Below are 21897 nucleotides of genomic sequence, written 5' to 3' on the forward strand. Positions count from 1 at the left end.
GTTCCAAGCACAGAATCTCTTCCATTTTTCTGCATAAGATTTTCTGGTACTGGGCCTCCTGGCCTCCAAGATAACATCCATAACAGCTTTTGAAAGAGGAGTGTTCTGAATGGCTACATTATCCGCCATGCTGCCAGATTTAAGGTCCTGAGTTTATTGTGCAGGATCTGATTGTTTTGTTGGGTCAGCAAGTGGAAAGTTTGAGGCAATATCCATGCTGGGCCTTGAGACAAGCTCTTTAGGATTGGGTACCAGTGCTGGCGTGGCCAGTCTGGTGCAATCAGTATCATTTTTGGCTTCTCTTGTCTGACCTTTAGGAGTACCTTGGGAAGGAGAGGCAGTGGAGGAAAGGCTTATACTGTTAGGTTTTTCCAGCTGAAGGATAGGGCATCCACTCGCCATGCTTGTTTGTGATAAATCCTTGTGCAAAATCTCTAATTGGCAGTTGTGAGGGGAGGCGAATAGATCTATGTCTGAGCATCCCCATTTCCTTGATGATATGCTGAAGACTTGTGGATCCAGTTTCCATTCGTGGGGATCCATGAGGTTTCTGCTTAGTTCGTCTGCCAGAGTATTTGTTTTTCCTGGCAGAAATTGTGCTTGCAGGTGACCTTGGTAAATTAATGCTGTGTCCCACAAGGTCATTGCTTGTCTGCAGAGGGGGTAGGAATGTGTGCCTCCCTGCTTGTTTATGTACCACATGACCGTAGTATTGTCAGTCTTTATCAGTAGCTGTCCTGGATGAAGTAGGTCCTTAAAAGCTGTCAGGGCATTCTGAACAGCTAGCATCTCTTTTTGATGGATATGAAGATGCATCTGGCTTGCAGGCCATGTGCCCTGAATACATTTTTCTGCCATATGGGCCCCCCAGGCATAATATAATGCATACGTTGCCAGTGTCTGTCTGGCTGTGGGTAAAGTGAATGGCAGACCCTTGTTGCGGTGACAGGCCTGTGCCCACCATCGAAACTCCTGTTGCAGGCAGGGAATAAGGTTAATTACGGTCTCCAGGCTGTGGCAATGCTGAGTCCAAACACTTTTAGATACCATTGTGGTTTCCTCATATGCAGTTCTGGCATATGGAATTAGTAGAATGCAGGATGCCATGAAGCTCAAGGCCTGCAAGATTTTCCTTGCAGATAACTGGGTCTTTGTTGCCAACTTTGTGAAGTAAGAAGTCAGTTGCCTTTGTCTGTCTGGCGTGAGATAAGCCATCTGGGCAGCTGTATTTAAGCTTGCACCCAGGAATATTCTCTCTTGAGAGTGTACTAGTTTTGATTTCTTTTCGTTTACTGTGTACCCTAGGCAAATTAGTAATCTTTTTACAAACGCCAGATGCTTTAGAAGAATGTCTTTGTTTTCTGCTTGAATAAGGCAGTCGTCCAAGTAGGGATATATTTGAATTCCTCTGTCTGCAAAATGCAATTACTGGTGCCAGTCATTTTGTGAAGTCCTTGGGCGCAGTAGATAAGCCAAAGGGCAGTGCAGAGAATTGGTAGTGCATCGAGCCAGCTATGAATCTGAGGTATCTTCTGGAAGATTGTCTGATTGGGACATGCAGGTATGCCTCTTTTAGGTCCAAAGTTACGAGCCAAGCCTTCCTGCCCAACATGGGCAGTAGCTGTTGTAGAGTCAACATCTTGAATTTTGGAACCTCCAGAAATGTGTGTAGTATAGACTTTCCAGTATTGGTTTCCAGGCTTTGTCCTTTCTGGGCACCAAGAAAAGTCTTGAGTAAAATCCTTGCCCCTACTCTTGTGGTACTTGTTGAATGGCCCCCATGTCCATGAGGGCTGTAATTTGCTTTTGTGCCTCTGCCCATTGATTGTGTGGCAGGTCTGGCATACCATTTGCCCTTGGTAGGGTGTGAAAATGGAACCTGTAATCCCTGGGACACTATATTCAAGACCCAATGGTCTTGGGTAATCTTTTGCCAATTTTGTGAAAAAAGTGCTAGTTTTCCCCCTAAGGGGGCTGCTAAAAGAAAAGTGCTTGGATCTGGTAGAGGAAAGTCATTGGGACTGTTTGCTGTAAGGTTGTGATTTGTCTTCCCCACTTTTGGAGGTAGGAGCACCCCATTGTTTAGGCCTGTATGAGCCTTGAGGCTGAGATCTGCCTCTGGGATGTCTGTATCTGCCTCTTTGTGGCCTGTCTGACACTGGAAAGGACCAGTTTTTGGACGGCCAGTTCCTGCAAAATCTGGGTGGCTGTATCTGTAAAAATCCTTAACTGTCTGCATGGATTTCACTGTATCCCCCATTTTCTTCAACACCTCCTCTGCTTTAGCACCAAACGAGGTATCATGTTGTAATGGGGCATCTAATAATTTTGCTTTAACATGATCAGGTAGCTTATGTTCCTTTAACCAAGCATGCCTTCTAATAACAGAACCTGCAACTGCGGCCCTGCAAGAGGCCTCCAGTGAATCATAACCACATTGCAAAGTATGCTTTCTCACTTGTTCAGTCGCATGCAATAAATCCTGCATTTCCTTGTTCTCTGAACATTCCGAATTTGTCAACATTTTCTGTTTAAGCAGTGACATTAAGTATTGCTGATATTTAAGCATATGAAACTGACAATTTAAAGCCCTTACAGCCAAGGTAGCAGAAGGGGACAGGGTTTTTAGCAGTGGAAGCTTTGACCCCTTTGGGACCCTGAGATATAGTTTCTGGGTCAGCAGCAGGGTTCTTGTATAGGAATTTATGAGAATCTGCGACCCTGTAGTATCTGTCAGGCTTAGCAGGTGCAGGAGGTAGAGAGTCTGGGGACAGGCCGGACTCTGAAAATACATCATCTACAATGTCTAGAACAGGTGGAATAGCAAGGGTCTGTGCTGAGATAATAGCAGAAAGTCTTGGAGTCTTTTCTTAGATTCTAAGTAATCTTGACTTTCCCAGTGGAAATGCTCCCTCATGGTATGCAGCGTTTCCCCAAAAGAATAATCCTCAGGAGGAGAGGCTGAAGGAATGGATTCTTCAGCATCAGAATCCTCATAAGGAGGAATGGAATAATCCTGTTCAGAAGAGGAATTAGAGGAAATAGAAACCTGATCAGAAGAATCATATTCAGTCTCTTGCCTAGGCCTCTTATCTGGAGGGGAATGGGAACCCCTGATCAAAGTAATTAGGTCTTCGGACATTTTAAGCATCTGTTTTTTAGGCATTGTAGTCTAAGCAGGAGAATGCTGTACTTGTTTCTTTTGTCTTTAGAGCTGCTTTAGTCTTTGAAGCTGAAGATGGTTTAATGTATAACTGTGTAGGTCTGAAGACAACCTCAGAAGCCGATGCCTACTCAGCGGCTCCGGACCCATCTGAGGGAATGATTTCCGAGTGTCCAATACCTTGAGTATCCAGAGGCCCAGTCGGCTCCACGTGGGAGTCGGAAGCGGTCTGTGGCTCTGAGGTAGCAGGCGCCAGGGGCTGCGAAAGTGCCTCACTGAGAGCCAGCGAACCGGCGACTGGCCTAGCGGAGGCCTCGTTGTCGGTTTTGGACCTCGGATGCCTATCCTTTTCCTTGCGTTTTTTGTAAACTCCGGTCGGCTGTTCCGACGGCATTATATAATTAAACCTTCGGCCAAAATAATGAAATGCAAAATCGAACCGACGCTTAATAGTGCGTTGGTTAAATCTAGCAGAAAACCGACAGCTAGCAACGTTGTGGTCGGGGCCTAGGCAAGGAATACAGTAAGAGTGAAAATCCTTATGAGGTATTTGCTTCCCACAAGAAATACAATTGTTAAATTTTTCTGACATCGGTCTGGAGCAAGAAAAAGTTTCCCCAACGGGGTACTTAGCAAGAAAAAGTTTCCCCAACGGGGTACTTAGCTTTAATGAAGACTTTGGTTCTGAAATTCGGATTTGAAAATTTCAGGAGTCGTCCGACCGGCACTTGCAAACTGCTTTTGCTTCGGGCACCAAGCGGCAAGAAAGACTGAAGCAAATGGCGTCAGATGCATCTTTTATACCCCTGCCGCGACGCCGGACGAGGACTTTGGAATTCAGGCTGACTGCGGGTAGCCTGCCAGCAAGATAACCCAAGAGTAATGACTGCAACAGTGAAACACGATGAACATCCACAGTGAAAAACTTTTCTAACGCAAACTTCACCTTACTTAAGGCAGAGGTGGTAAGTTTCACAGCCCCCACGCTAAAGGATAACGCTGCCCAAGATGCAGAATCCTTTACAATTGCACTCTACGAGCACCTACAAAGATGCATGGATCATGCCATCCCTAGCAAAACCAAGACTCACTCCCCTAGAGAAGGAAACCAGTCTGATGGACCCCTGCCATAAACAGGTTATACAACAAAAGGAGGAAACTAGTTAAAAAAAAAAGCAAATCCCAAGGAGGAAAGACATCCCTGATCAGTATCAGTAAGAAACTAAGGTCCCTCATAAAATCCTCCAAGGCTAACTTCGAAAGAAAAATAGCCAAGGATTTGAAAGATAACCACAAAGCCTTCTTTAGCTATGTCAAGAATCTAAGTGGCAACTCGCAGATATGCTCTGAGCTAGTACAAAATAGAACAAAATATACTGAACCTACTGATATTGCCAACATACTGGCAGATAGATTCAGTGCAAACTTCACCTCCCTCTCACCTTCAAAAGGGCCCACAACAATACCGGAAAAGTGTAGTGTCCCGGAAATCACAGAAGCACAGGTGAAAACAGCCCTTACAAAAGCCAAAAAACAGCATCAAAGGGGCCAGATGGTGTCCCAGGCTGCATCTTGCATGAACTACAGAACGAACTAACCCCCCACCTAAACGCACTGTTCAACCTCAGCCTCTCCACAGGCTACGTGCCCACAGAATGGTGCACAGCAATGGTTATTCCGCTCCACAAAGGCGCCGCAACTGACCCTGGTAACTATTGCCCCATAAGCCTGACTAGCCTGGTCTACAAGGCTATGGAGTGCATCATCATGGAACTCATTAACAATGACATTGGGAACCTCCAAACAGTTGACCCGCCCCAGTTCAGCTTTGTTAAGGGCAGATCATGCCTACTAAACCTGGTTGACTTCTTCGAGACAGTTACCAAGGCCATAGATGAGGGAAAGGTGGTTCACATAGCCTACCTTGATCTCACCAAGGCATTCAACACCATTCCTCACTCGGGTATTATTGAAAAACTCACCAGCCTGAACATAAACCCCTACGTCACAAGATGGGTTGCCAACTGGCTTACAGACAGAACTCACACTGTAAGAATAGCGGGCTCCAGGTCTGACTCTAAACCAGTCACAAGTGGTGTCCCGCAAGGCTCAGTTCTGGGACCCCTACTGTTCGGCATATATTTCTCAGAAGTACAGGCCAAACACAGGTGGACTATGACTAACCAAGTTCTCCAATGACTACAAACTGGGAGCCATAATTGACTCTCCGGCTGACACGGACATCCTCCAAAAAAGGCCTTACTGAGACAGACACCTGGTGTCAAAGTCATGGCCTCAAGCTAAATGACAAAAAATGCATAGTCATCCCGTTTGGGAAAAACAAAACACCCACAAATTACCACACAGGCGGCAGCCCCCTTAATACAGAAGAGGTAATAAGAGATCTGGGGACCCAGGTAGATAGTAATCTTTCCTTTGACAATCATATTGCCAAAGTAGTTAGGAAATCCTTCTATGAGGCCCATCTAATTACTGAGGGGTTTGCATCTAGAAATAAAGAGGTTATAGTGCCCCTCTACTCGTCACTCATCAGATCCATCATAGAGTACAATGCCCCATTTGGAATGTACCTCACAAGACACTTCCAACAGCTTGAAAGACCACAAAAGCACCTCACCAAGAGGATTACTGGCCTCAAACATATGTCCTATGTAGCCCCGACTGAAATCACTCCGGCTGTACTCAGTGGCATATCGCTTACTCAGAGGTGATCTCTGCCTGACTTACAAAGCCATGTCCAACTCAGAATTGATGGACATGCTCCACCTAAAGAAATCCAAGTCACTGCGAGCCATGTGCTCTAGTGAGCTAAACCTCACCACAACAATAAATAGAACATGCTGGAGGGATAGATTCCTGTCACAGGGACTCCCCATGCTTTGGAACAAAATTCCTAACTACATTAGGCAGATTAGGCAGAGCCCCTCATTAACACTCTTCAAGAGAAGCCTTGACGAGTGGATGGGTAACAGAAAGTACACCCCTGGGATCACTTCACTGGCTCTGCTTGACAGAGGCTCAGTTAATTAATTAATGGGGCGGCGAAAGCCGACACACTCTGGCTAGGCTTATAAATGTCCTCGGGCAGATAGCCTAGTACCTACCTATGAACCTAAGAAAAGTTAAAATTGCACTGCTGAAAAAATGTCTGCTGTAACTTCTGAAGACAACTATTCAAGACATATTAAAAAACAGTAGACACTACAATCACTTCTTACTAAAAAAGGCAAGCTCTTGTACGAAATAAATGTGAAAAAAAATGGAGAGTAGAACTGGAAAGTAGGGTGCATTCAATTTATTGCCATTTCCTCCATTAACTGGAAAGCAGGCGAAAAGGAGAGTACTCAAGAGTTTATCTGTATCAATTTATCAATGTATAGACCCAAACATCTCATGAAAGTTTTTTTTCACTACGTGCTCTGTGAGCTGGGAAAATTCCAGTCTGATTTCTAATTCATGCAAGACAACTAGAACCTGCTAAAAAATAAAAAAACAATAAAAATAAGCAGAGAAGCAGCAGCGGACTCAAGGAAACCAAAAGGCATGGAGTACAACATATGAGAGAAAACACTATACCGGGTACCACACAATAACGTCTTATTAACGTCCTATTGTGTGGTACCTGGTATAGTGTTTTCTCTCATATACTTCTCTTTTTATATACTGGGTTTTACCTGTAAGCCGTTTTGCTTTTCGTTTATGGAGTACAACATGGCTGTGCAAACAACTATACACTTAGCACCTGCAAAATGGAAGAAAAAGACATCAAGGTTTTCCGTGATGGTGGGTACTCCAGTTTTACATTCATCATGGCCAAACACTTACCTAAGAGTGGCCAGAATGACAAAAAAAACAGACCTAGAGAAAAGCTTCACATATCTGTGTAGTATTACAGAACCTTTCCCAAAAACAGATCAGAAAAGCTATGAACTTGTCGATATTGCTTTACCTTCACAGGATTATCAGAGGTTGAATCCTGTTTTCCTTCTCCTTTCTCCTTCTTTCTTTTTGGTTTCTTTTTCTTCTTTTTAGCCCCAGTCTCATCTGGACTTCTGAGTCTGCAACAGATAGGAAAGATAGGTTTATATTCCAGGATGACAGGAAATTTTAGTTTAAATTTCCGTAACTTTTGAAATTGTTCAACTAAATTATCATCGGGGGGAAAAATGTTTGCGGTTTGTTACATATATCACAAATCTATCAAAACGAAGATGCAGCCAGCCAGATGAAGGTAAACTGAATTCTTTATTACCCACACAAAAGATTTAGTGCTTTAGTCTGGTGAATAACAAAACAGACTTCACCAGAATCTAAGCAATAATAAACCACATTTGGTTTAAATAACCCTCTTGAAAAAAATAACGTTAGCAAAAACCAATCAAAAATGCTTTCCCCACCACTCTATACACATAGCTAAACCTAATGTTAAAACCATACTTCATGGCTAAGCTTAATGTTAAAACCATACTTAAAGTGATACAAACATATAAAATGTTTTTACTCAAACCAAGTAAGAATGCAATTTTTACACACTAGCAAGACAATTGTCATTTAAACCTGGATGTTTTAAAAGCATTAACCTCGAGTTACCACTTTAATTCATGATATTCAATAATATCTTCCCATGGGCCACCTCTGGCATTTTTTGATACCATATCCAATACATAAAAACAAAAATTATGAGTAGAATATTGTACAATATTGTTTATACAAAGCATTATTTAAATTTTTGTTTATGTCTAAATTATGTTCCTATGTTCTGTCCCTCAAGCGTCTCTGTTTTTTCTACATAAAAACATTTGCAATATTGACACAAGGCAGCATAAATAACTCCCACTGAATTACAATGGACAATGTATTTTGATCTGTTTTGCTGTTTGTTTCCTGTGCTCATCCAGCCAGGACAAACATCTGCTAAGGACAATAACCACCAGAGCACAAAGAGCTTCCTCTTCTTATATGGGAGCTTATATGGGTTAAGCAATTAATGATTTAATAAGGGAGGAACAACTGATGTAAAAGTGAAATTTCCAAATGGCTGAATATATTTTCTGCTCTTGCATACCAAGGTGAAAAAGCTGAAATGTTGGTATGCCAGTTTTTCTCAACAGAAAATAAAGTTGTGGTTTTAAGAGGTTACCAGTGTAATGCCATTTTTTTTGTGTGTTTTTTTATCTTATTTATTTAACATTTGTTTACTGGAAAAGTCCAGCTGGGGCAAAGCCCATTTTCAGCAGAGGCCTGGGGAGAAACGCTCCAGAAAGTCAAACTGAAAAAAGGTGAAGCTATTTGTGGATACAAGCTTCCCCTTTTTTCCCTGTCCCTATTAAAACACAGTACAGATCAGAACAGCTATAAAATATTCAAATTCCAAAAAGCACCAAAACAATTAGCAAATCACAGAACTTAACTATAATAAATGAATAAAAGAAAGATTAGCTAAGAATAATACTATATAAGATCATAGGAGGCTTCTAGGCTAATGGGCCTTTTCAAGCCTAGCCAAGTTTTACCCTTATTTCCAAAGAGGGACACAGGTGGATCCCCTGGGGTGAATTAACAGTTATCCATCCAACTGTCCAGATTGCGTTTGAAGAGGGTCAATGAGGTGCTCTGCTTGACATGAAGCAGGAGTCTGTTCCAAAGGTGTGGTAATCTCTGGGAGACAAGTCTGTCTCTCCATCAGGTTCTATTTATCACATACCAGGTTAAGGCCTTTAGAGAGAGTAACCAGTGTACCACTTGACTTATGGGTATGCAGCATTTCCAATAAAGCAGTCAAAGATTGCCTCTGAGTAGTCTTTATGAAACAGAATAAAGTGACAGTGATTTCAGACGATGCTCATAGGACAGATGCTGAAGAACTTGAATTTTCCTTGTGAGGAACCTTTGTGGTCTCTCCAACTGCTGCAGGTGCTTGGGAAGGACTTACCAAGAGAGGCACTGTACTCATTTATTGGCCTTATGAGGGAAGAGTACTGGGAGGTTATAACTTCTTCTTTTCTGGAGGCACTGCCCTTACATACGAGATGAGCAAAACTGAATGCCCTTCTTACCACTGTGAAGACATGGTGATCAAAGGTAAGGTTGCTGTCAACCTGTGTGTCCAGGTCTCTCACCACTGAGTGCGTACTTAGGATGTTGTTATTGATGTGGTACTTAGCAGGAACATCGCTCTGACAGAAAGAGATGATAAACTTAGTTTGTGCAAGACCCTCTTATAGGATGTTGACATCATTTGCAGATTCTATGACTTCTCCCAGTTTGCAGTTATCAGCAAATTTGTCAGCCACAGACCTTAAGCTTTAGCTTGTACTTTGGAGAAAAAGATTCCAAACAGTAGAAGTCCCAGGACTGAGCCTTGTGGAACACCACTGGTTACAGGTCTACTGCTGGAGGTGGATTCCCCTATTTTGGCTGTATGGGTTCAATAAGTGAGCTAGTTAGTGACCCATCTAATGAGAGAAGGGTTGATACCGTTTTTTTTTTTTTTTTTTTTTTTTTTTTTTATTTCTCCACGTTTTTTGGGTTTCTATTACCATGATGGGGATGGACATTCCTAAGTCAAATACGATTAAACTTCATGAAATTAGTATTGAGGGGCATGGCCAAGATGCCAGTCTGACAGCAGCAGAAATCCATACCTCTGCTTAGATTTTAATATCCTGACAGGAAATGTACTTTAATTTTTAGAAAAATCTAACAAAAAGTATACAGTTAGATTAACACAGACTCTTATAATTTTCTAAAAATTAGTACATAGCCAAGAGAATTTTTTTTAATTACTGTCAAAAAAAAGTTTTCTACTGGAGATCTCAAGATGAACAACTCGAAGAACCCCCACCAGGAGAGTGCAGTGAAGAAAGAAAGTACAGTTGTGTACCTACCATAAATGTAGATGTTCAAGTGTATTCACTGTTGCAGTCATTACTCTTGGGTTATCCTGCTGGCAGACTACATTACAGTTTTGTACCTACCATAAATGTAGATGTTCGAGTGTTTACCCTGCTGCAGTCATCACACTTGGGTTATCTTGCCATCAGACGGTCCCGCAGTCGGCCAGAGTTCCAAAGTCTTGGTCCGGCGTCTGTTGCTGTCGCTTCCTCCCTGACGTCAGTGCGCCAGGGGTATATAAGAGGCATCAGACGCCATTTTCTTCAGTTTTTCTTGCCCCAGACGTCAGGTGCCCCCAATAGGTAGGCAATACTTATTGCTATATAAAAATTTACAAGTAAAAATAAAACAATACTTTCAGTCACAAGCAAATATACCACAGAGGTTGTATAGGATAGAAAGGTATGGATAAGTCCAGCTAGTTCAGAGGGGATGGAGGGAGGGTAACCTGGACTGCAGCAGGGTGAACACTAACATCTACATTTATGGTAGGTACAAAACTGTACTATGTTAATCGTGTTACCCTGCTGCAGTCATCACACTTGGGTTGAATCCCAAAGCTAAGGATGGGTGGTGGAGTTAAACAGGGTTAGAAGAAGCTAGTAGGCCCTGCAAAACTGCAGTGGCAAAGCCAGCTCTAGTCTTAGAATAAAGGTGTGCACTAAACTCCAAGTTGCAGCTTCCAGAATATCCTTGGTTGGCACCCCCCTGAGAAAGGCTGCTGATGTAGCTGTAGCCCTGGTGGAATGGGGCCTAATGCTAGCAGGTACCGGTTTCCCATGATGCGTGTAGCAGAAACGTATGCAATGTCCTATCCATTTTGAAATGGTCTGTTTTGAGATAGCTTTTCCTTGTGATCCTGCAGCATAGGCTACAAAGAGCTGGTCAGAGTTTCTGAAAGCCTTAGTTTTATCCAAGTAGTAACGTAATTGTCTGTGAATGTCCAAAGAGTGCAGGAGTCTTTCTCCTTTGTTCTGGGGATTTGGAAAAAAGGTGGACAAATGAATGGTTTGGTTTAGGGCCACACTGGATACCACCTTTGGCATAAATGAAGGGTTAGTTCGCAGAGGGACTCTGTCTTGATGAAAAATGAGGAAAGGCTCCACTGCCATTAGTGCCTGTAGCTCTGAGACTCTTCTAGCTGAAGTTATTGCTAGCAGCAGGGCAGTTTTCCATGAAAGAAACTTTAAGCTGAGAAAGCTGGTTCAAAGGGCGGCAGTGCAAGTTTTTCCAGAACAAAGTTGAGATCCCAAGTAGGTGTTGGTGCTCTCCTGGGCGGTCTTATGTTCTTAGCCCCTCTGAGGTACTGTCTTAGGAGTGGATGTGAAAATAAAGGAGGATCCGTGTTGTAATGAGCTGAAATTGCTGAGGCGTGGATCTTAATAGATGAAAAGGAAAGTCCTTTGTGCAACATCTCAGTTAAATATTGTAGAATCTGAGGAATGTTTGGATCAAGGGGATTTTGGCCTTTAGTCTGGTTCCAGGCGCAAAATCTTTTCCATTTGTCTGAATATGTTTTCCTGATGCTGGGCCTCCTGGCCTCCAGAATGACATCCATAACAGCTTTGGATAGAGGTGTTGGTTAATTGTTTAGGTAATTTGCCATGCAGCCAGGTTTAAAGTCTTGAGCTGGCTGTGTAGAATTTGATTGTCTCGCTGGGTGAGCAGGTGAGGAATTTGTGGCAGAATCCATGGTGGGCCATGGGCCATGTTCTTTAGAATTGGATACCAGTGCTGGCGTGGCCAGTCTGGTGCAACGAGTATCATTTGTGGCCTCTCTAATCTGACTTTCAGCAGCACCTTTGCTAGAAGAGGCAGTGGAGGAAAGGCATACACTGTTAATGTTTTCCAACTGAATGAGAGGGCGTCCACTTTCCAAGCTTGTGGGTGGAATGTCCTTGTACAAAATTTTTGAAGTTGGTAGTTTTGGGGGTTGGCAAACAGATGTCTGGGCGTCCCCATTTTTGAGTTATCATGGCAAATACTTGTGGATCCAGTTTTCACTCGTGGGGATCCATGATGTTTCTGCTTAGGTCGTCTGCCAATGTGTTTTTCTTTCCTGGCAGGAATTGTGCTTGTAGTTGAACTTGGTAAGACAGTGCTGTGTTCCACAAGGTCATTGCTTGCCTGCATAGAGGGTAGGAATGTGTGCCCCCTTGCTTGTTGATGTACCACATTACTGTGGTATTGTCAGTCTTTATTATTAGTTGTCCTGGGTGTAAGAGGTCCTTGGAAGCTGTTAGGGCATTCTGTACTGCTAGCATTTCCTTTTGATTGATATGCAGATGCCTTTGATCTGTAGTCCATTTGCCCTGAATGCATTGTCCTGCCATATGTGCTCCCCCAGGCATAGTCCAATGCATCTGTTGTCATAGTTTGCCTGGCTGTGGGTAATGTGAAAGACTGACCCTTGTTGAGGTGACATGCCTGTGCCCACCACAGAAACTCCTGTTGAAGGCAGGGAATGAGTGGTATCATTGTTTCCAAGCTGTGGCTGTGCTGAGTCCATACACTTTTCAGGTACCATTGTAATTTCCTCATATGCAGTTTTGCAAATGGTATTAGTAGTATGCAAGATGCCATGAATCCCAAGGCCTGCAGAATTTTTCTTGCAGGGAGTTGGGTCTTTGTTGCCATTATTTTGAAGTATTGAGTCAGCTGTTGTTGCTTGTGTGGCATGAGATAAGCCATCTGGGCCGTTGTATTCAAGCTGGCACCCTGGAACATTATGTTTTGTGAGGGCACTAGTTTTGATTTCTTTTCATTTACTGTGTACACTAGGCAACTTAGAAGGTGTTTGACAAATGCCAGATGTTTTAAAAGAATGTCCTTACTTTCTGCTTGAATAAGGCAGTCGTCCAGGTATGGGTATATTTGAATTCCTCTTTGTCTGTAGTATGCAATTACTGGTGCCAGGCATTTTGTGAAGACCCTGGGCGCAGTAGATAAGCCAAAGGGCAGTGCAGAGAATTGATAATGGGTTGAACCTGTATGAAGTGGAGGTATCTTCTGCAATTTTGTCTGATAGGGACATGCAGGTATGCCTCCTTGAGATCCAACGTTACTAGCCAAGCCTTCTTGCCCAGCATGGGAAGAAGCTGCTGTAGTGTTAGCATCTTGAATTTTGGTACTTGCAGATAGGTGTTCAGAACTGAAAGGTCCAGAATGGGTCTCCATGCTTTGTTCTTTCTGGGGACTAGAAAGAGTCTTGAGTAAAATCCTTGTCCTTGCTCCTGTGTAGGTACCTGTTGAATGGCTCTCATGTCCATGAGAGCTGTAATTTGTTTTTGTGCCTCTGCCCATTGATTTGGTGGCAGGTTTGGCATGGTATGAAAGTGGAATCTGTATCCTTGTGAGACCATGTTTAGGACCCATTTGTCTTTTGTGATGATGTACCAGTTGTCTGCAAAAAGTGCTAATTTTCCTCCCAAGGGATTTGCCAAAAGTGATCTGCTTGGTAGTTGGAGGGTTGAGTCATTGTGTTTGTCTTCTGCTAGCTTGGGGCCCAACTTCACCTCCTTTCTGGGTTGTGGCACCGCATTGGCGAGGTTTGTAAGGGCCTTGTGACTGACCTCTGCCCCTTGGGCATCTATATTTGCCCCTCTGTGGTCTGTCAGAAGCTGGAAAGGACCAGTTTTTTGTTGGCCAATTTCTGCTGAAACGAGGGGGTTGTACCTGTAAAAAATCCTTGACCGTCTGCATAGACTGCCTTATCCTCCATTTTCTTTAAAACCTCTTCTGCTTTGACACCAAATAAGACATCCTGCTGTAAAGGTGCATCCAATAATTTTGCTTTAACATGATCAGGAAGGGTTTGTTCTTTTAACCAAGCATGTCATGCGTATGACAGACCCAGTAACAGCTGCTCTACAGGAAGCTTCCAATGAATCAAATCCACATTGTAAAGTACGTTTGCCCACCTGTTCAGCTGCATGCAACAGATCCTACATTTCCTTGAATTCAGACTGTTCAGAATGTGTGCTCAGTTTTTGTTTTAATTGAGACATTAGGAATTGCTGATATTTCAGCATGTGAAACTGACAATTTAATGCTCTCATAGCCAGAGTAGCTGAGGTGTATATCTTCTTTCCCCATCTATCTAAAGCTCTGGAATCCCTTTCAGAGGGTACAGGATTTTTAGCCATAGAAGCTGTAGCCCCCCTTTGGGACCCTGGGAAATTGTTTCTGGGTCAGCCAGAGGGCTTTTATAAAGGAATTTGTGTGTGTCAGGTACTCTGTAGTATCTGTCTGGTTTGGCTGGAGCAGGAAGTAGGGAGTCTGGATTCAGACTAGACTCCAAGTAAACATCATCCACAATATCTAAAACTGGAAGGATAGCAAGTGGTCTGTGCTGGGGTAGTAAAAGAAACTCTCGGAGCCTTTTCTTAGAATCAGAGTAGTCCTGGCCTTCCCAGTGGAAATGTTCCCTCATGGTATGTAAAGTTTCCCCAAAGGAGTAGTCTTCAGGGGGAGATGCTGAGGGAATAGAGTCTTCAGCATCAGAATCTTCAGAAGGGGGAAAAGCTTAATCCTGTTCCTCAGAAGAATCTGAGGAAATAGAAACCTGGTCAGAGGAAGCATAGTCCTCCTCTTGTCTTGGCCTTTTATCAGGAGGGGGATGGGAACCCCTGATTAGGGAAATCAAATCTTCAGCCATCTTAAGCATCTGTTTCTTAGGCATGCGGCCTTGAACAGGAGACTGATATACAGCCTTTTTTGGTTTTAATGGAGTTTTTAGCTTAGCATAAGATTTAATGGTGAGTGTAGTCGGTCTGAAGACACCTTCTGAAACTGAAGGCGTTTCTACTGCACTGGGATCACCTTCTGCTCAGGTGTTGGAAGGGCCTAATGAAGATGGTTGCGACGGCCTAGTACGCTCCCGCTTGAGAATCCAAAGCTGTGTGGGGTTCCATTTCTGCGGTCGTCAGGGGCTGCGTAGGCGCCTCACTGAAAACCGGAGAACCGGCTACAGGCCCAGCAGAGGCCTCGGAGTCTGGCTTGGTTCTAGGTTGACTGCCCTTATCCTTGCGTTTTTTATGCATGCCAGTCGTCGGCTGCTCAGACGGCATGATAAAATTAAATTTCCTACCAAAGTAATGTCGTGCGAAGTCAAAACGGCGTTTGATAGTTCATTTATTAAACCTAGCACAAAACCGACAACCTGTGACGTCGTGGTCTGGGTCTAGGCAAGGAATACAATAAGAATGAGGTAATTTGCTTCCCACAAGAAATGCAATTAACAACTTTTTCTGACATCGGACTGAGGCAAGAAAAGGTTCGCCAATGGGGTACTTAGCTTTATTGAAGACTTCGGACTGAAATTCAATTAGAAAATCTCAGGTGTTGGCCGACCGGCACTTGCAAACTGCTTCTGCTTCGGGCACCGCGCGGCAAGAAAGACTGAAGAAAATGGCGTCGGATGCCTCTTATATACCCCTGGCGCACTGACGTCAGGGAGGAAGTGACAGCAACCAACGCCGGACCAAGACTTTGGAACTCTGGCCGACTGCGGGACTGCCTGACGGCAGGATAACCCAAGTGTGATGACTGCAGCAGGGTAACACGATGAACATCCTCAGTCGGCCAGAATTCCAAAGTCTAGGTCCGGCGTCGGTTGCTGTCGCTTCTTCCATGACATCAGTGCGCCAGGGGTATAAAAGATGCAGCCAACGCCATTTTCTTCAGTTTTTCTTGCCCCAGATGTCAGGTGCCCACAAACTGGTAGGCTGAAAAAATATGCCAATACATATGCATGCACAAAAATTAACATTTCCTTCATCTACAAGCAAATACACCACATAGGTTGTATAGGATAAAGAAGTACAGATAAGTCCCAGCAAAGAAAAGGAGGATGGTGGGTGGGTAACCTGGACTGCAACAGTGAATACACTCGAACATCTACATTTATGGTAGGTACACAACTGTACTATGTTCATCGTGTTTCACTGTTGCAGTCATTACTCTTGGGTTGAATCCCAAAGCTGAGGATGGGTGGCTGGGCTAAATAGGATTAGGAGAGGCTATGAGGCCCCCTGCAGAACTGCAGTGGCAAAACCTGCTCTGGACTTAGAGTAAAGAGGTAAGTGATAGTGCTTTGTGAAAGTGTGCACTGAACTCCAAGTTGCAGCCTCTAAGATATCTTTGGTTGGTACTCCTCTGAGGAAGGCTGCTGAAGTGTCTGCTGCTCTGGTAGAATGAGGCCTAATGCCTTAGGCACTAATTTGCCATGCTGAAAATAGCAGAAATGGATGCAATGGCCTATCCATTTAGAAATAGTCTGTTTTGAGATGGCCTTTCCTTGTGATCCTGCAGCATATGACACTAAAAGTTGCTCAGTCTTTCTGAAAGCTTTAGTTCTGTCCAAGTAGAAGCATAACTGCCTTTGTCCAAAGAATGCAGAATTCTCTCACCCTTGTTCTGTGGATTTGGATAAAAGGTAGGCAAGTGAATGGTTTTGGTTGAGGGCCACACTGGACACCACCTTAGGCATAAATGTTGGGTTTGTCCTCAGAGAAACCCTGCCTGGATGAAAAATGATAAAAGGTTCCACAGCCATGAGTGCTTGCAACTAAGAGACTCATCTTGCAGAGGTTATTGCTAGGAGCAGAGCTGTTTTCCAGGATAAGAATTTTATATCCGCTGTTGAGGCTGGCCCGAAAGGAGGTAGTGTGAGTTTTTCAAAAACATAATTGAGGTCCCATGCCGGAATTGGTGCTCTCCTTGGAGGCCTAATGTTTTTGGCCCCTCTGAGATATTGCCTTATTAAAGGATAAGAAAAGATAGGTGTTTCCGTATTGTAATGGGCTGAAATGGCAGAGGCATGAATCTTAATTGATGAGAAAGAAAGGCCTTTGTTCAGCATCTCAGTTAGGTATTGTAAAATCTGAGGGATATTTGGTACACATGTGTCAATGCCTTGTTCCTGGTTCCAAGCACAGAATCTCTTCCATTTTTTTGCATAAGATTTTCTGGTACTGGGCCTCCTGGCCTCCAAGATAACATCCATAACAGCTTTTGAAAGAGGAGTGTTCTGAATGGCTACATTATCCGCCATGCTGCCAGATTTAAGGTCTTGAGTTGGCTGTGCAGGACCCGATTGTTTTGTTGAGTCAGCAAGTGAGAAGTTTGAGGCAATATCCATGCTGGACCTTGAGACAAGCTCTTCAGGATTGGGTACCAGTGCTGGTGTAGCCAGTCTGGTGCAATCAGTATCATTTTTGTCTTCTCGTCTGACCTTTAGGAGTACCCTGGGAAGGAGAGGCAGTGGAGGAAAGGCATATACTGTTTTTCCCAGCTGAAGGATAGGGTGTCCACTTCCATGTTTGCTTGTGATAAATCCTTGTGCAAAATTTCTGCAATTGGCAGCTGTGAGGGGAGGCAAATAGATCTATGTCTGGGCATCCCCATCATGCTGAAGACTTGTGGATCCAGTTTCCATCCGTGGAGATCCATGAGGTTTCTGCTTAGTTCGTCTGCCAGATTTGTTTTTCCTGGCAGGAATTGTGCTTGCAGGTGAACTTGATAAGTCAATGCTGTGTCCCATAAGGTCATTGCTTGTCTGCAGAGGGAGTAGGAATGTGTACCTCCCTGCTTGTTTAAGTACCACATGACTGTAGTATTGTCCGTCTTTATCAGTGGCTGTCCTGGATGAAGCGGGTCCTTGAAAGCTGTCAGGGCATTTTGAACAGCTAGTATCTCTTTTTGATTGATGTGAGGATGCATCTGGTTTGCAGGCCATGTGCCCCGAATACATTTTCCTGCCATATGGGCCCCCCAGGCATAATCTGATGCATCCGTTGTCAGTGTCTGTCTGGCTGTGGGTAGACTGAATGGCAGACCCTTGTGGTGACAGGCCTCTGCTCACCATCGAAACTCCTGTTGCAGGCAGGGAATGAGTGCAATTACTGTCTCCAGTCTGTGGTAATGCTGAGTCCAAACACTTTTTAGATACCATTGTAGTTTCCTCATATGCAGTCTGGCATATGGAATTAGTAGAATGCAGGATGCCATGAAACCCAAGGCCTGCAGGATTTTCCTTGCAGATAAGTGGGTTTTTGTTGCCAATTTCTTGAAGTAAGAAGTCAGTTGCTTTTGTTTGTCTGGTACGAGATAAGCCATCTGGGCAGTTGTATTTAAGCTTGCACCCAGGAATATTCTCTCTTGAAAGGGCACTAGTTTTGATTTATTTTCGCTTACTGTGTACCCTAGGCCAATTAGTAATCCTTTTACAAACGCCAGATGCTTTAGAAGAATGTGTTTGTTCTCTGCTTGAATTAGGCAGTCATCCAAGTAGGGATATATTTGAATTCCTCTGTCTGCAAAACGCAATTACTGGTGCCAGGCATTTTGTGAAGACCCTGGGCGCAGTAGATAAGCCAAAGGGCAGTGCAGAGAATTGGTAGTGCATTGAGCCAGCTATGAATCTGAGGTACCTTCTGCAAGACTGTCTTGATTGGGACAAGCAGGTATGCATCTTTTAGGTCCAAAGTTACGAGCCAAGCCTTCTTGCCCAGCATGGACAGTAGCTGCTGTAGAGTCAACATCTCGAATTTTGGAACTTCCAGAAACGTATTTAGTATAGACAGGTCCAGTATTGGTCTCCAGGTTTTGTCCTTTCTGGGCACTAGGAAAAGTCTGCAGTAAAATCCTTGCCCCTGCTCTTGTTGTGGTACTTGCTGAATGGCCCTCATGTCCATGAGGGCTGTAATTTGTTTTTGTGCCTCTGCCCATTGATTGTGTGTCAGGGTCTGGCATACGTTTGACCTTGGTAAGGTGTGAAAATGGAACCTGTAGCCTTGGGACACTATGTTCAGGACCCATTTGTCTTGGGTAACCATTTGCCAATTTGATGAAAAAAGTGCTAGTTTTCCCCCTAAGGGGGCTGCTAAAAGAAAAGTGCTTGGATCTGGCAGAGGAAAGTCATTGAGACCGTTTCCTGTAAGGTTGTGATTTGTCGTCTCCGCTTTTGGAGGTAGGAGCACCCCATTGTTTAGGACTGTATGAGCCTTGGGGCTGAGATCTGCCTCTGGGACACCTGTATCTGCCTCTCTGTGGTCTGTCTGACACTGAAAAGGACCAATTTTCAGAAGGCCAGTTCCTGCTAAACCTGGGTGGCTGTACCTGTAAGAAATCCTTGACTGTCTGCATGGATTTTGCTTTATCCTCCATTTTTTTAACACCTCTTCTGCTTTAGTGCCAAACAAAGTATCCTGCTGTAATGGAGCATCTAATAATTTTGCTTTAACATGATCAGGCAGATTCCGTTCCTTTAACCAAGCATGCCTTTAAATAACAGAACCTGTAACAGCGGCCCTGCAAGAGGCCTCCAGTGAATCATAACCACATTGCAAAGTATGCTTTCCCACTTGTTCAGCTGCATGCAATACATCCTGCATTTCCTTGTTCTCTGAACATTCAGTATTTGTCAACAATTTCTGTTTAAGCAGCGACATTAAATACTGCTGATATTTAAGCATATGAAACTGACAATTTAAAGCCCTTACAGCCAAGGTAGCAGAAGTGTAAACTTTTTCCCCCATCTGTCTAGAGCCCTAGAATTCCTATCAGAGGGGAGAGGGTTTTTTGCAGTGGAAGCTTTAACCCCTTTCGGACCCCAAGATATAGTTTCTGGGTCAGCAGCGGGGTTTTTATATAGGAATTTATGAGAATCCGGGACCCTGTAGTATCTGTCAGGCTTAGCAGGTGCAGGGGGTAAAGAGTCAGGGGACAGGCCGGACTCTGAAAATACATCATCTACAATGTCTAGAACAGGTGGAATAGCAAGGGGTCTGTGCTGAGGAAGTAGCAGAAAGTCTCTGAGCCTTTTTTTAGATTCAGAATAATCTTGGCTCTCCCAGTGGAAATGCTCCCTCATGGTATGTAGGGTTTCCCCAAAACAATAATCCTCAGGATGAGAGGCTGAAGGAATGGATTCTTCAGCATCAGAATCCTCATAGGGATGCATGGAATAATCCTGTTCAGAAGAGAAATCAGAGGAAATAGAAACCTGATCAGAAGAATCATACTCTGTCTCTTGCCTAGGCCTCTTATCAGGAGGGGGATGGGAACCCCTGATCAAAGTAATTAGGTTTTCGGCCATTTTAAGCATCTGTTTTTTAGGCATGGAAGTCTGAGCAGGAGAATGCTGTACTTGTTTCTTTGTCTTTAGAGCTGCTTTAGTCTTTGTCTTTGAAGCTGAAGATGGCTTAACATGTAGTTGTGTAGGTCTGAAGACACCCTCAGAAGCCGATGCCTGCTCAGCGGCTCCGGACCCATCTGAGGGAATGATTTCAGAGTGTCCAATACCTTGAGTATCCAGAGGCCCAGTCGGCTCCACGTGGGAGTCAGAAGCGGCCTGTGGCTCTGAGGTAGCGGGTGCCAGGGGCTGCGAAAGCGCCTCACTGAGAACCGGCGACTGGCCTAGCGGAGGCCTCGTCGTCTGTTTTGGACCTCGGATGCCTATCCTTTTCCTTGTCCTTGCGTTTTTTGTAAACTCCGGTCGTCGGCTGTTCCGCCGGCATTATATAATTAAATCTTCAGCCAAAGTAATGAAATGCAAAATCGAACCGACGCTTAATAGTGCGTTGGTTAAATCTAGCACAAAACCGACAGCTAGCAACATTGTGATCAGGGCCTAGGCAAGGAATACAGTAAGAGTGAAAATCCTTATGAGGTATTTGCTTCCCACAAGAAATACAATTGTTAACTTTTTCTGACATTGGTCTGGAGCAAGAAAAAAGTTCCCCCAACGGGGTACTTGGCTTTAATGATGACTTCGGTTCTGAAATTCGGATTTGAAAATCTCAGGAGTTGGACGACCGGCACTTGCGAACTGCGTTTGCTTTGGGCACCGCACAGCAAGAAAGACTGAAGAAAATGGCATCTGCTGCATCTTTTATACCCCTGGCGCACTGACGTCAGGGAAGAGGCGACAGCAACTGATGCCGGACCTATACTTTGGAATTCTGGCCGACTTGAGGGTAGCCTGCCAGCAGGATAACCCAAGAGTAATGACCGCAACAGTGAAACACGATGAACATCTACATCTTGTAATAACAAACATCCAAGAACTGTCAGTAAAAATGGGACAAATTCAAAAACAAAATGGATATTATCAAACAAGAATGCAGTAAACAACTGGAACTTCTAAATGGAATAGTAAATAAAAAAAACAAATCTGAACAGATTCTTGCCCTAGAGGAAACAGTAAAGTACAGTTCTGTACACTTACTATAAATGTAGATGTTCGAGTGTATTCACTGTTGCAGTTATCACCTGTGGTTTATCCCTGCTGTGGTATCCCTCAGTCGGCCCGAATACCAGAGTTGATGTTTTTTTGCTTCGGCTGCAGTCGCCTGTAGTCATTACATCAGTTTTTCTTGCCCTAACCCATCAGAAGCACAAGGAAATACGGAAATGTGGTCCTGGTGGCTAAAAGCCACTGTGGGAAGCTTATGTCACCCCTAAGGGAAGATGCTATACGGGGGATGGAGGGAGGGAAAAGTACAGTTGTGTACACTTACCATAAATGTAGATGTTAGAGTGTATTCACTGTTGCAGTCATCACATTTGGGTTATCTGCCTACAGGTAGCCCTCAGCCGGTCTGAATATCAGAGTCTTGGGATTTCTGCGTCAGATGCTGTCGCTTTTTCCATGACGTCAAGTCGTCAGGGGTAGAAAACATGCAGCAGATGCCATTACATCAGTTTTTCTTGCCCCAGATGTCAGGTGCCCCCAAAATAGGAAGCAATTATATGGTGTGGAATACCCCCAGCAAAAAGCAAATACACACAGTATAAGATATGCTAAACCAAAAGGA

At 44.0% G+C, this 21897-nt stretch overlaps 1 protein-coding gene across 1 annotated transcript in view; it reads right to left on the bottom strand.

Annotated features, from left to right (window-relative positions):
- The window catches only part of NMT1 (N-myristoyltransferase 1), a 1232576-nt gene that overhangs the window by 909806 nt on the left and 300873 nt on the right, over positions 1-21897 (bottom strand). Inside the window, exon 2 of the mRNA XM_044055120.1 lies at positions 7134-7242. Within this exon, the coding sequence (XP_043911055.1) occupies positions 7134-7242 (109 nt within the window). The remainder of the gene's footprint in view (positions 1-7133; positions 7243-21897) is intronic.

This window comes from Protopterus annectens, chromosome 13.part0 (assembly GCF_019279795.1).
Source record: "Protopterus annectens isolate FY-2018-M chromosome 13.part0, PAN1.0, whole genome shotgun sequence".
NCBI lineage: Eukaryota > Metazoa > Chordata > Ceratodontiformes > Protopteridae > Protopterus > Protopterus annectens.